This window comes from Meles meles, chromosome 7 (assembly GCF_922984935.1).
Source record: "Meles meles chromosome 7, mMelMel3.1 paternal haplotype, whole genome shotgun sequence".
In the NCBI taxonomy this organism is placed as follows: domain Eukaryota; kingdom Metazoa; phylum Chordata; class Mammalia; order Carnivora; family Mustelidae; genus Meles; species Meles meles.
This window is the reverse complement of record NC_060072.1, coordinates 75,437,724-75,452,963: the sequence shown is the minus strand read 5'-3', so window position 1 is coordinate 75,452,963 and position 15,240 is coordinate 75,437,724. Positions and strand designations below refer to the sequence as shown.

General features: G+C 40.3%; 1 protein-coding gene across 8 annotated transcripts in view; it reads right to left on the bottom strand.

Annotated features, from left to right (window-relative positions):
- Positions 1-10,164, bottom strand: part of DNM1L (dynamin 1 like) — a 55,156-nt gene extending 44,992 nt beyond the window's left edge. For 5 of the 8 annotated variants that reach the window (XM_046010958.1, XM_046010961.1, XM_046010962.1 and 2 more), the window contains exon 1: positions 9,943-10,163. In XM_046010958.1, coding sequence (XP_045866914.1) covers positions 9,943-10,044 — 102 coding nt within the window. In that variant the 5' untranslated portion in view covers positions 10,045-10,163. Of the gene's footprint in view, positions 1-9,942 lie in introns of all 8 variants that reach the window. The other 3 variants (XM_046010963.1, XM_046010964.1, XM_046010957.1) reach the window with 2 other exon arrangements.
- Positions 10,165-15,240: the final 5,076 nt, after the last annotated feature.

Below are 15,240 nucleotides of genomic sequence, written 5' to 3'. Positions count from 1 at the left end.
AAGCCTCTGCCTTCGGCTCGGGTCATGATCTCAGGGTCCTGGGATCGAGCCCCGCGTCGGGCTCTCTGCTCGGCAGGGAGCCTGCTTCACCCTCCCTCTCTCTCTCTGCCTGCGTCTCTGCCTACTTGTGATCTCTGTCTGTCAAATAAATAAAATCCTTAAAAAAAAAAAAAATCCATTGAACTAAGTAGATTTAGAGGACACATACCTCAACACAATAAAAGCTATATGTGAAAAACCCAAAGCTAACAGCATCCTCAGTGGGGAAAAACAACTTTTCTCCTAAGATCAAGAACAAGATAAGAATGTCCACTCTCCCCACTTATATTCAACATAATACTCAAAGTCCTAGCCACAGTAATCAGACAAGAAAAGAAATAAAAGGCATTCAAATTGGGAAGGAAAAGGTAAAACTTTCATTATTGGCAGATTACATGATACTCTCTATATAGAAAACCCTAAAGACTCCCCCCCAAAACTACTAGACCTGATAAATGAATTCAGGAAAGTTGCAGAATACAAAGTCAATATACAGATATCTATTGCATTTCTATACACTAATAATGAAACAGCAGAAAGAAATGAAGAAAGTAGTCCCACTTATAATTGTACCCCAAATAGTAAAATACCAAAGAATAAATGTAACCAAGGAGGTGAGAGACCTGTATTCTGAAAACTATAAAATACTGATGAAAGAAAATAAAGATGACACAAACCAAAGAGAAAGATATTCCATGGTCATGGACTGGGAGAACAAATATTGTTAAAATGTCCATACTACCCAAAGCAATCTACAGATTTAATGCAAATCCATATTAAAATACTTTTCATAGAACTAGAACAAATAATCCTAAAAGTTGTACGGAACCACAAAAGACTCCAAATAGCCAAAGTAATGTGGAAAAAGAACAAAAAAAAAAAACTGGAGATTATCACAATCCCAGATTTGAAGATACACTACAAAGCTACATTAATCCAAACAGTATAGTACTGGCACAAAAACAGACACATAGATCAATGGAACAGAATAGAGAGCCTTGGTCAATTACTCTTGGGCAAAGGAGGCAAGAATATGCAATGGGAAAAAAGACAATCTCTTCAACAAATAGTGCCAGGAAAACTGGACAGCTACATGCAAAAGAATGAAACTGGACCACTTTCTTACACCATACACAAAAGTAAACTCAAAATGGATTAAAGACCTAAATGTGAGACCTGAAACCACAGAAATCCTAGAAGAGAGCACAAGCAGTAATTTCTTTGAAATGTGTCAGAAGAGTATTTTTCTAGACATGTCTCCAACGGCAAGGGAAACAAAAATAAACTACTGGGAGTATATCAAAATTTAAAAGTCTGCACAGCAAATCAAACAACTGGCAAAACTAACAGCTGACCTACTGAATAGGAGATGATAGTTGCAAATGACATACCCAATAAAGGGTTAGTATCCAAAATATAAAAGAACTTATACAACTCAACACCAAAAAAACCCCAAATAATCCAATTAAAAATGGGCAAAAGACATGAACAGACATTTCTCCAAAGACATAGGAATGACCAACAGACACATGAAAAGATGCTCAACATCACTACTCATTAGGCAAATGCCAATCAAAAACACAATGACATATTACCTCACTCCTGTCAAAATAGCTAACATTAATAATACAAGGAACAACTAGTGTTGACAAGAATGTGGAGAAAGAGGAACCCTTGTGCACTGTTGATGGAAATGCAAATTGGTGCAGCCACTTTGGAAAATAGTATGGAGGGTCCTCAAAAAATTGAAAATGGAATTACCATATGATCCAGTAATTCCACTACTGGGTACTTACCTGAAAAATACAAAAATTCTAATTTGAAAAGACATGTGCACCCTTTCAGCTTTTGCAGCATTATTTACAATAGCCAAATTATGGAAGCAGTCCCAGTTTCCACTGACTGATAAATGGATAAAGGTGTAGTGTGTATAGACAGGATAGATGGACAGAAAGATGGAGAGAGATACACACACACACGCACACACAAACTATGGCATATTATTCAGCCATAAAAATGAAATCATGCCATTTATAATAACATGGATTGATCTACAAAGTATAATGCTAAATGAAGTAAGTCAGAGAAAGACAACTACCACACGATGTTACTTATATGTAAACTCTTAACTACAGAAAACTGATGGTTACCAGATTGGGGTGGGGTTGTGAAATAAGTGAAGGGGTTTAAGAGTACACTTATGAAGAGCACTGAATAATGTATACAATTGTGGAATCAATACATTGTACACCTGAAACTAATATAACACTGTATGTTAAGTGAACTGGATTTAAAATAAAATTAAATTAAAAAAACACATTAGACCAAATGGACTTAAGAGATATACAGAGAACATGCCATCCAAAACTAACAGAATACGCATTATTCTCAAGCACACATGGAACACTCTCCAGCACAGATCATATACCAGGCCACAAAACAAATCTTAGTAAGTTTACGAATACTGAAATGAGGGGTGCCTGGGTGACTCAGTTGGTTAAGCGGCTGCCTTCAGCTCAGGTCATTTCCAGGGTCCTGGGATCGAGCCCCGCATCGGGCTCCCTGCTTAGCAGAGAACGTGCTTCTCTTTCTCCCTCTGCCTACTGCTCTGCTTACTTGTGCCCTCTTTCAAATAAATAAATAAAATCTTTAAAAAAAAAAAAGAATACTGAAATATCAAAAATCTTTTCCAACTACAATGGTATGAAACCAGGAATCAATCACAAGACTAAAAAATCTGTAAATATGTGGAGATTAGACAACATGCCATTGAACAACCAATGGATGAAAAAAGAAAAAAAAAAAAAAAGCTTGAAACCAATGAAGATAAAACATACCAAAACTTACAGGATGCAGCACAACCAGTTCTAACAGAGAATCTAATAGTGATAAATGCCTATATTAACAAACAAGAAAGATCTCAAATAAACAACCTAACTTTACAATTCAAGGAACTAGAAAAGGAAGACTAAATTCAGCCCAAAATCAGTAGGAAAGGAATGAAATAGATCAAAGATCAAAGCAGATATAAATGAAATAGAGACTAAAAAGAAAACAAAACAAAACAAAAAAATCAATGAAACCAAGAGCTGTTGTTTTGAAATGATAAAAAATACAGAGACCTTTAGCTAGGCTTACCAAAAACAAAAACAAGGACTCGAAATCAGAAATAAGAGGAGATGTTACAACTATTATCACAGAATATAAAAGATCTTAAAAGACTACTCTAATACATATATGCATGTGCAATAGAATACTATTCAGCCATAAAAAAGAAAAATTCTTCTATCTGCAACAAAACAGATGGACCTTGACAGCATTACACTAACTGAAATAAGTCGGAGAAAGACAAATACCACATGATCTTACTTACATGTGGAATCTAAACAAAAGCAAAAAAGAAGTCACAGATACAGAAAACAGATTACTGGCTGTCAGAAGCTGGGGGTAGGTGAAATGGGTGAATGTGGTCAAAGGTACAAACTCCCAATAAAGTCAGTCCTGGGAACATAATGCATGGTGTGGTGACTATAGATAATAATACTGTATTTCTATGTAAAAGTTGCTAAGATGGTAAATTTTAAGTTTTCATAAGGAAAAAAATGCAACTATGTGTGGTGATGAATATTAACTAGACTTACTGCGGTGATCATTTCACTATATATGTACATCAAATCATTATGTCGCACTCACAAAACTAATAAAATGCTATATGTCAATTATATCTCAATTACAAAACATTATGTCAACAGATTCACATACAGACCAAACAAAACATGTTTATAAGTTTTCATTTTTACCTATTACGAATAATGTTGGCTTTCCTCAACAACTGGCAAGAACAGTGTTTGTTTTCCCCTGTGATTTAAATACCCAATATTCACTCTTTCCAGGAAGATGAATGGCTACAGAAATTCCAGTATGGCAAGTCACAGGCAGCTTGCTCTGAAAATAGGGCTCACTTGGCACTGCAATGCTTCTGCTTTTTTCATCCCCATATACCCCAAATTGATTCACTATCTATATATTTCCAGATTAGAGATTTGTGTCCCTGGTCTTAGTACCATCTTTTAGTTTCTTCCAAATTGTACTGTGTTAAAAATTTATAGTGCTTTGCATTTATATTTTGAGACTTTTCAGTGAAAAGGCTTTATCATATTTTTAGCTTTTTCTCTCTGATAAAAAGCTATCAGATCCAACATTAGTTGGAAATAGGTAGCAAATATTCACTCATGAAACACTACCCCAAATGATTCAGTTTTTAACTAATTTTTATTTTTCACTGTATAAGACAGGCCTCTTAATTCTTTGATATTAATATAACAGATAAAAATGTATTTTTCTTATTTTTTTAACTTTTTATTTGTAGTGAAAGCAGCCAGACATAAACCAATCACATATTTTACAATTCCATTTCTATGAACTATCCAGAATAGGTAAGTCCACAAAGATGGAAAGAAGACTGGTGGTTGCCAGGACTGGAGAGGACAATGAAAAACAGGAAGTCATTGCTTAACGGGTTTGGAGTTTTCTTTTTGGGTGACAAAAATGTTTTGGACCTAGGAAGAGGTGGTGATTGAACAATACCATGGATATACTGAATGCCAATGAACTGTATCTCTGAATGGCAAGTTTTAGGAAAAACAAATTTCACCTCATTTTTAAGTTAAAAAAAAAAGGAAGCAGCACATGAGCTATATAAAGAAATTAGGAAAAAAATAAAAATATAAGTTCACCTAAGAATATTCCAAGAAATCAATATACGAATGAAAACTATGATCAATATCTAGCACGAAATTACTAAATGTAATGAAATCATCACCTCTATGAACACAAGACAAATGATGGTATATCCAGCAGGAAAGGGCAAGACTTCAGGAACTGAAATGTAGACGGCAGTGTGGGAGAGGGGGATGTGTGTGCTTTTTTTAAAATAAAGAATTCTAGAATAGTTTAGCACTTTTTTAAAAGATCTTATTTATGAGAGAGACAGAAACATGAGTGGGGGGAGGGGCAGAGGGAGAAGCAGCAGCAGCCCCCACCCCCCCCCCCCCCCCGCCGGAGCTGAGGGTCTCCAACCCAGGATCCTGGAATCATGACCTGAGCCAAAGGCAGACACTTAACTGACTGAGCCACCCAGATGTCCAAATTTAGCACTTTTGTAAAAAGACAATAACAGTTGGGGAGGATGTGCAGAAACTGAAACCCTCATACAATGGGATGGAGGAAATATAAAATGGAATAGCCACAATAAAAAACAATGTGGCAGTTCCTCAAATTTAAATAAGAGTTAACAAACAACCCAGCAATTCTACTCCTAAGTATATACCCAAGAGAACTGAAAACATGTCCTCAGGACAACTTGTAAACAATGTTCACAGCATTATTCATCATAGCCAAGAAGTGGGAAAAAAACCAATATTCATCAATAATGAATGGATAATCAAACTGTGGCATATCTACACAATGGAATTCTAGCCATAAAAAGTAATGAAGTTAAAAACATGGATGAACATAAAAAACCTGTTGAGCAAAAGAAACCAGACAAGAATGGCCACATATTGTATGATTGTTTATACTGAAATGTCCAGAACAAGGGCACCTGAATGGCTTAGTCGTTAAGCATCTGCCTTCAGCTCAGGTCATGATGCTACCGTCCTGAGATAGAGACCCGCATCGGGCTTCCTGCTCAGTGGAAAGCCTGCTTCTCCCTCTCCTACTCCCCCGCTTGTGTTCCCTCTCTCACTGTCTCTCTCTGTCAAATAATAAATAAAATCTTAAAAAAAAAAAATGTCCAAAACAGGCAAATCCATAGAGACAGAAAATAGATTAGTGGTTACCAGGGGATGGCCCCGGAGGGTGAAATGGGGAATGACTGCTAATGGGTACAGATTCTTTTTTTTTAAAGATTTTATTTATTTATTTGACAGACAGAGATCACAAGTAGGCAGAGAGGCAGGCAGAGAGAGAGAGGAGGAAGCAGGCTGTCCGCAGAGCAGAGAGCCCGATGCGGGGCTCGATCCCAGAACCCTGGGATCACATCCTGAGCCGAAGGCAGAGGCTTCAACCCACTGAGCCACAAAAAAAAAAAAAAAAAGTCAGGGGTGCCTGGGTGGCTCAGTGAGTTAAAGCCTCTGCCTTCAGCTCAGGTCATGGTCCCAGAGTCCTGGGATCGAGCCCCGCATCAGGCTCTCTGCTCAGCAGGGAGCCTGCTTCCTCCTCTCTCTGCCTGCCTCTCTGCCTATTTGTGATCTCTGTCAAACAAACAAATAAAATCTTAAAAAAAAAAAAAGTCAGGAATTAGATAGTGGTGATGGCGGCATAACCTGGTGAGTATACTAAAACTGAATTTTACACGGGTGAATTTTATGTTACATGAATTACCTTTCCATTTTTTAAATGTTAAATTAAAAAGAAACAGTTGGTTTGCAAAACCCAAGATTCCTTTTTGAATTACTAAAGGTGGAATGCTGAGATCACTGAAATAAAAGGTAAAGTGAAAATTTCCTTACTAGCAACTCTGAGCCAGCATCTCAGGTAAATGTCATGGGTACTGGGATTCCTATACTGGGTGGTGGTTTGGATTACATACTTGGGAGGGCTCACCCTTCTAATTCTCAACTTAAAAAATAGTGATCAAATTTCCCAAGTTTACGTCTTATCTCCTCCACCTACAAAGTACACCGTGGTCTAAAAGTGTCAACCTTTTCTCTCCCCTCTTCAGTGCTTTCCACACAGATGCTCTCAGCTAGGGAAAAAAGAAAACTACTTAGCTAAATCGTAAAAGCTGTGAATGATCTACACTATAAACATGTTTCCCTCTCAACTCCTCCAACAATCTAGGCTTGAAATATTACTTGGGCAATTTTAAAAATCAAAATTTAAAACATTAGCAAGAATGCCACCAAGATGAACATGCTACTGGATGGTAGCAGGTCCTTAGGCTCAGCTTCCCTGTCTTTTCCAGTCTCGTGCATTTTAAAGTTAAAGACACACTAAAATTCTTTTCAATTAGGATCTATGAACCATCTGCATCAGAATCACCTGTGGTGCCCAGCCCAATTTGGACTTAAAAAAATCAAAATCTCTGGGGATGAAATCCAGGAACTTATTTTCAAAATAATCCTTACATACACTAAGTTTGCAAATCACAGTTCTAAAAAGTTCAATAAAATGGGACTAACAGCCATTTAAGATATAGGTAATGTGTAAGATAGTGACTATAGGGGCGCCTGGGTGGCTCAGTAGGTTCAAGCCTCTGCCTTCAGCTCAGGTCATGGTCCCAGAGTCCTGGGATCGAGCCCCGCATCGGGCTCTCTGCTTGGCAGGGAGCCTGCTTCCTCCTCTCTCTCTCTCGGCCTGCCTCTCTATCTACTTGTAATTTCTGTCTGTCAAAGAAATAAAAATTAAAAAAAAAAAAAAAAGATAGTGACTATACCTGTGTTATGAACACATCTTCACTACTACTGAGAAGTTTACCTGTCAGAATACCTATTATGTCTGGAATTCATTTTTTTTTTTAAATATTTAATTGATTTGACAGACAGAAATCACAAGCAGGCAGAGAGGCAGGCAGAGAGAGAGGAGGAAGCAGGCTCCCTGCGGAGCAGAGAGCCTGATGCGGGGCTCGATCCCAGGACCCTGAGATCATGACCTGAGCTGAAGGCAGAGGCTTTAACCCACTGAGCCACCCAGGCGCCCCTCATTTCTTATTTTATAATAAATGAATTCCAGACATAATATGAATGTAATGCATGTGCTGTATAAATGTACAAAACATTAAATGGCATGGATGACAAAGTAGTGATATACTCATATTCAGTAAAAGAGATTTTCAACATACTGAGGAAAATATGGGAAAAAAGACAGTGTTTGTAATCTTATTTCTTCTGTACCTGAATAATAAAGGATTGAATTTCAGCTAATAAAGACATAAACAGAGATAAACTTCATTAAATCAAGTTTTGAAACACTAATTTCCCTGGGTGCCTGGCTGACTCAGTCAGTAGAGCATGTGACTCTTGATCTCAGGGTTTTAAGTTCAAACCTCATGTACAGTATACGTAAAACAACAACGACACCTAATTTCCCCTCTGAGTAACTTCAAACATCAACATAAAAACACAGCATATACTTATCACCACTAGGATGGTTTTTGCTAGCACACATTAACAACTTTCCTAAAGTGAGATCTTAACTTTTCCACTCTGACCTTCCTAATTCTGCCAACAGGTTTACTCACGGAAATAAACTCAATTTTGTGTAAGAAAAATCCTTCTTGATTTTAAACTATTTATGCTGATACACAATAGCCCTGATTCTTTTACTGCTTCAAGCTTAAAAACCATGGAGAATCTCTTAAAAGTATATAGAAAGTTTCTGGTCCACAGACAGGAAACATTTCCAAATTACTATCAAAGAAGATTTATTTCACCTCCTTTAATTCTATTTTCAAAACCAGATCCATTCTGATGATAGAAGTCCCAGTGTTTTAAAATATTATCTAGTCACAGTGAGCAACAGCCATTCATTCAAAGTATTTATAGAGCTCTCACGACATACCCCAGACTGTTCCAGAGCTAGGAACAAGAACACAGCAGTGAACAAAACATGCTAAAGAAAAATACTGCTCAATATATTGATGATTTAGTCCGATCACTACAAATATGGAGTAACAAGTACTACAATATACGTATGCAAGAAAGACCAGAATCTGTACCAATCCTACAGCAGACCAAGCAAATATGTTTCTGAAATAATTTCTATTACCATATTTAAATGCAAGAAAGAGTGCAGGATGTCTATGGTTTCCAAGGTCTCCAAGGTTTGAATATACTCTATAGTATTCTCTCTCATAATTATACTCTACACTATAATATTTTAACAAGATGTAGCAATAGAAAATAAGTAAACCAAGTAAAATAGAAAAAGCATTAAGAAATGAAAACACTTAAAATCAATACAACAAGTAATCTCTAAAATGCGTTCCTCTGAACTCTAATAAAAGTTCTAGGAGTCTTTTTAAACCAAGAAAAGCAGCAGGCAGAGAAAATGAAACTTGTACTTCTGTCACTTTAGAATTAATTTATTTCTTCAACATTTCTGCATAAAAAATAAGCAAAAAATAAAAATTAAAAAATCATAAAAAATTATGCTATCTATAAGACCCAAAATGGATAGACCAGAGAACCTTGATGCCCAATTTAGATGAAAGAAAAAAACCACAGCCTACTCAGAAAAACTGGTTATTCCTTCCTCAAACCCAGGTACAGGTGGTTTCGGGGTGCGTTGGATTTTTTGTGTTTTGTGTTTGTTTTGTTGCTTTTTGGTTTTTTGTAACTGCTTCGGCGTTCCCGAAACCTGAACGGATTGCACTGCAGGAAAACACGCCGGTGCCACACAGCTGCGGCCTTCTCAATCCCGACCCCGCGGTTCCAAAACTGACTCCGCACCGCCTGAGCAAGGAGGGGAATAAAAAAAACCTTGTCGCCCTAAAACCAACCGAGGAGGGCTGGCTGGCCCACCACAAGCCCACCGTACCCCGCGTGCCCCGCGTCCCCCATGTGCCCTTGCAAGCAGCGGCCCGCTGGGCAAGCCGCGCCCGGTCCCGGCGGACTCCAGTTCAGCCCGCCGGCCGGTCCCTCCCTTAGCCCGCCCCCGGGACCCGCCGGGCCCGCTGCGCCGGCTCCGCCCCTCGTCTCCCGACAGGGCCCGGATTCCCAGGCCCGAAGCAACGCAGCCCGAGGCGGGAAGGCGCGGCAGAGCCCGGGGAGCCCCGGCAACCCCAGCAGCTCCCTCTCCCTACAGGCCGAAAAGGCCAGCTGGGAGCGGCCGCTGCCGCAGACCCCCACCAGGCCTGCGCCCCGGACTCTGGCCTGGGCGGACGCCGCCCTCGTCTCTTACCTGCGTTCCCACCACAACGATCTGAGGCAACTGGATGATGTCGGCGCCCACCGTGTTGAAGACATCCTGGAGCTTGTTGATAACAGGAATTAGCGCCTCCATGACTCCGAAAACACCGGACCCTTGCCCGCCCGGCCGAGGCAATGAATGGGGCCGGGGCCCAGAGCCCGCCTCCTTCCTCTTCTCCTCCGCCCTCTCCTCGGGAGCCGGCACCCATTGGACCCCGCCCGCCCGCTACCTGCCCCCTCCCGGCAGGCCACGCGCTAAGAGGAAGGTGGAGAGATACAAAGTCCACCGGGAGTTGTAGTCCTGGGTCGGAGGAACACCGAGGCCTACGACTTCCAGAAGGCTGAGCGGCACCGGGCGGGCGGAAAGCTGAGAGCTCTGACTTGGTTCACCCACACCTGTCAAAAGACTAGGGAGCGAGGCCCCGAGAGCAGGAGGGAAGAGATACATTTATGTGTCTCTTATGTATTAGGGCCCTAACGGGTGTGAAAATGCCGGATATGAATGTGTGTTAAGTACAGCGGAGTATCTTGATTATCCAAGATGTCATTTCCTTATGAGGTCGCTTGCTTAACGAGGGAGGGCTGAAGAATCTTAAAAGGATAGCTGATGCCTCAGGCTCCCCAATCAAATGCACAGGATCCGTAGAGTGATACTACAGAAGGCGTGGGGTGCTATTTTGCAAAACACAACACCAGCCCCTGTTAGAACACACGGGTTCGCCTAGATTTTTGTAAAAACGTGTTCAAAAACAAACAAACAAAAAAAAGTTTTAAGAAAATCTTATGTCAAGAGTTTTGGAGGGGGGAGGAGGCTGAGCCCTTGTTCTCTATATTCTGTATAAAACTTCACTTGCTGTGGCCTGATTCCTGGCAAAGCAGAGATCTGGTAACTGCCCTACTTGCTTTTTTCTAAGTGGGCCCACTGAACTATTCCTGTTTTTCTTTTTTAGACAGATTCTACCTCTCCTCTACTCCCAGCCTCCAAATGTTTCTTATTTCGAAGTAAAAAAAGGTGACACTTGAGCAAAGATCTAAAGTAGGTGAGGAGAGGCGTGTCTGACTGGCTCATAAGGTTAAGCGTCGTCTTGGGCTAAGGTCAAGATTCCAGAATCCTGGGATGCAGACCCAAGTGGGGTTCCCTGCTCAGTGGGAAGTCTGCTTCTCCCTCTCCCTCTGTTCCCTCCCCAGATCCTGCGCACTCTTGCTTTTTCGCTATCTCTCAAATAAATAAGTTTAAAAATCTTCTAAAAATTTTTTTAAAAGGGCACCTGGATGGCTCAGTTGGTTGAGCGACTGCCTTCAGCTCAGGTCAATTTCCTGGAGTCCCAGGATCAAACTCCGCATCAGGCTCCCTACTTAGCAGGGAGTCTGCTTCTCCCTCTGACCTTCCCCCCTCTCGTGCTCTCTCTTTCTCTTTCTCTCTCATTGTCTCTCAAATAAATAAAATCTTTTTTTTTTTTTTTTTTTTAGATTTTATTTGACAGAGATCACAAGTAGGCAGAGAGGCAGGCAGGGATACAGAGAGGGGGAAGCAGGCTCCCCGCTGAGCAAGAGCCCAATGTGGGGCTCAATCCCAGGACCCTGGGATCATGACCTGAACCGAAGGCAGAGGCTTTAACCCACTGAGCCACCCAGGTGCCCCAATAAATAAAATCTTTAAAAAAAAATTTTTTTTTAATTAAAGTGGGTGAGGAGAAAGCCCCTTTCCCTTATTTTATTTTTCTCCACAGTATTTATGTCCGCATGCTACATATTGAATTTGTTTACCCTTTCCTCTTGCTAGATTATTAGCACCTAGAAACCAGGGATTTTTGACTGTTTAATTTACTGATGCACCCCTAGCCTCTAGAAAGTGACAAACAAGATAGGAACAATCTCAGTCCCATCTGAGTTTATAGTGTAACAGGATGACACCATTATAAATGGGTGGCATGTTATGACCGGGTATCATAGAACATGTAATGGGAACACTTTTTCTACTCTGAGGGGAAAGAGTGAAAATTCAAGCAAGACTTTTTAGACATCACCAGACTTAATCTCCAGGAGGATAAGGACCACCTGCAATAGGAGAAATTGTGCATTGCACAAATACCCCAGGTACTGTTCACCTGCACAGCCCCACATTGTAGCCCTGAGGAACATGCCAGATGTTCAGCAGGACACACAGTAAGTACAGAATATTTTGGGACCAATGAATAAAATACCACATAAGCTAAGACTTGAAGGGCCACTAGTAGTGTTTTGCAACTTACCAAGTTTTATGACCATTTCCTTCTCATTGTTTTAAAAAACAAAAATTTCAGAAACAAAGGGAGATTAAAATTTCAGAACCCCAGAAAACAAAGAGCAAATGAGACATTTATTCTGGGGCAACTGGGTGGCTCAGTGGGTTAAAGCTCTACCTTCGGCTCAAGTCATGATCCCAGGATCCTGGAATCGAGCCCCGCATCAGGCTCTCTGCTCTGTGGGGAGCCTGTTTCCTCCTCTCTCTCTGCCTGCCTCTCTGCCTAGTTGTGACTTCTCTCTGTTAAATAAATAAAATATTAAAAAAAAACATTTATTCCAAATCCCCTTATTTTCTATCAAAGACAATGTAATAGTCAGATTTTACCCACTTTGCTTTTCAGTCCTCTACTGATAGAGATTTTCATCTCTGCTTTTTCTCTGAGTGGTCTGTATTCCTTCCAACAGAAAAAAGCAGACAGAGAGGGCAGGCTCCTTGTGAAGTTCCATGGGCAAAATCAGTAACTGCTTCATAGGGGCAAGGTGTCCTAGGGCAAAAATGATGCAACTACAACTGCTTTTACCTTATTTGTGACATCAATAGAGGTAGTCTTTTCCTTTTTGCAAAAATAAAAGAATGAGCATGCATATATTCCAGGAAAACAAATGTCACGAATTTCATGTGGCATTATATATTTCCATTGACATTATAAAATATCTCTTGGGAGGGAATATCCAGAGTCTTATAACATGCTTCAGGAATAATAGTGACTGCTTTTTAATTGTCTTTTTTCTAGGAGAAATGACCACATGGTCAGTGTTCAAAAGTCTTCCTATTACCATGACCACCAGTTATGTTTCAGCAGCTTTGTCCAGTACTTGCCTAGACTCTAAACCATTGAGTTTATCGGGTGCAGAGGAAAAGAAAAGTCTTTGAGACTGTAGAAACAGGAAGTGGTGAGGCCTTTAAAAAGTGTAGCTCTGTTTTGATAACTTAAAAAAAAAATAAGGCAGGATACTCTATGTGCAATGTGTCTCACTGGAGACAAACAAAGCAAACCAATATTGGTTTTAACATTTTAAATTCAGAATATTCTTGCTTGTAGGAAAGCCATTTAGCCAATAAATATGACTTTCCTCATCTAAAGTAGGATAATGTGTTTCTCAGTGGGTTGCTATGAAATCACATTAAGCCATTATCAGCTACTGTCTCAAAAGCTTTAAAAAACAAACAACTCTTCTCCTTCAGCCATCCCTCCCTTACCATAGGTTTATGATTTAGGCAGGATCATTTGGTTGCAAGTCACAGACATTTAACTCAAGCCAACTAGCTCACAAAGAAGGATTGATTAGCTTATATAACCAAAGAGCTAGCATGACCTTGGCCTCAAAAATGACTGGAACTGGGGGCTCAAGTAGCATCAGAATTCTCTCTACCTCTTAACTCTGCTTCCCTCTGCATAATCTTCTTCTCTCAAATCAATTTATCCTTGCAGGCAGGACAACAGGCAATGGTGGAAGCTATAGGGAACTCCATGAGCAAGCTGCCTTAGGGCTGATGATGTTGATCGGGAGAAGAACTGAAACTAGGTGTCTACCCTGTTTCCCTGGTGTATGAGTTTTCTATTGCTGCCTTAACAAATTACCACAAACACTGTGGCTTCAAACAACAAAAATTTATTATCAGACAGCTGCGTAGGTCAGAGGTCCAATGTGAGTCTTACCTGGCTAAAATGATCATCAAGGCTGCATTCCTTTCTGCAGCATCTACAGAAATGTCCATCTCCTTGCTTTTTACAGATTGGAGAATGTACACATTCCAGCTCTTGTTTCCCTTCCAACATCTTTGGAACTAGCAATGTCATGTGTCTTTGACCCTTCTTCTGCCATCACATCTCTAACTATAGCCAAGAAAATTTCTCTGCTTTTAAGAACCCATAATTAGATTGGCCCACCTGGCTAACCTGAGACAATCTCCCAGCACAGAGTTCATTCCTTTAATCATATCCACAAAGTTCCTTTTGCCATGTAAATTTCACAGGTTCCAGAGAGTAGGGCATGGACATGTTTGGGGGGCATTATTCTGTCTACCACATCAGCTTAAGGGGATTGCCCTGGACATGGACCTGACCCCAGCAGGGACATTTAGAAGCCTTCCCTCTGATTTTTTTTTCCTCTTCTTTCTCAAAGATTTTATTTATTTGAGAGGGAGCAGAGCAAGGGAGACAGCATGAGGGGGGAGGGGCAGGGAAAAGCAGATTCCCCACTGAGCAGGGAGCCCAATATGGGGTTAGATCCTTGGACCCTGGGATCATGACCTGAGGCAAAAGCAGACACTTAACTGACAGAGCCACCCAAGCACACCCCTCCCTTCAGAATTTTTTAAATTGAGTTAACCCAAGAATTTTCTCTGTCTGGTTTATGGCATTTTCAGGATGTGAGTCAATGTCTTCAGAAATCATACTTCCTACCACATGGAATAAATTGGTTTTGGAAAATAGATCCCTTATTCACCATAAAATAAAATACCCAAATCCAACATTGTCCCATACTTCTAAATGTACATATATAGACACAATCTAGGAATTCTAATCTCCATATTTAATCACTCCTTTTCCTCCTTGCCCTTTTCACATTTTATTATTAAACATTCACGGAGTGCTTGCTGGGGGTGAAGCAGTGTGCTAAACATTTTACAGTTGCTTTGTGGGACTGCTGTACAGATGTTGAACAGAGGCTTCAGGGATTTATTTAAAAAATGATAAATTTACATAGCTAGTACATGGCAGAGCTGTGATCAAAACAGGTTATTTGGCCAACTCCTAACCTTTACACATACTGCCTAGTTTCTTCATTCATTCCCTCACTTATTCAACACATATTTATCACATACCTTGTAGACATATGCGTCTTAGCCAGGCACTGTATTTGCTAAAGGAAAGGGGTTACTGTGGACATGACAATAGCATGCCTTTCCCCCCTGGTCAGCAGTGAGCTCGAGGAGGACAGAGGGGGTGTCTTATACAGCTAGTTATCTCCACTACCAAGTATGATGCTTCTTACACTG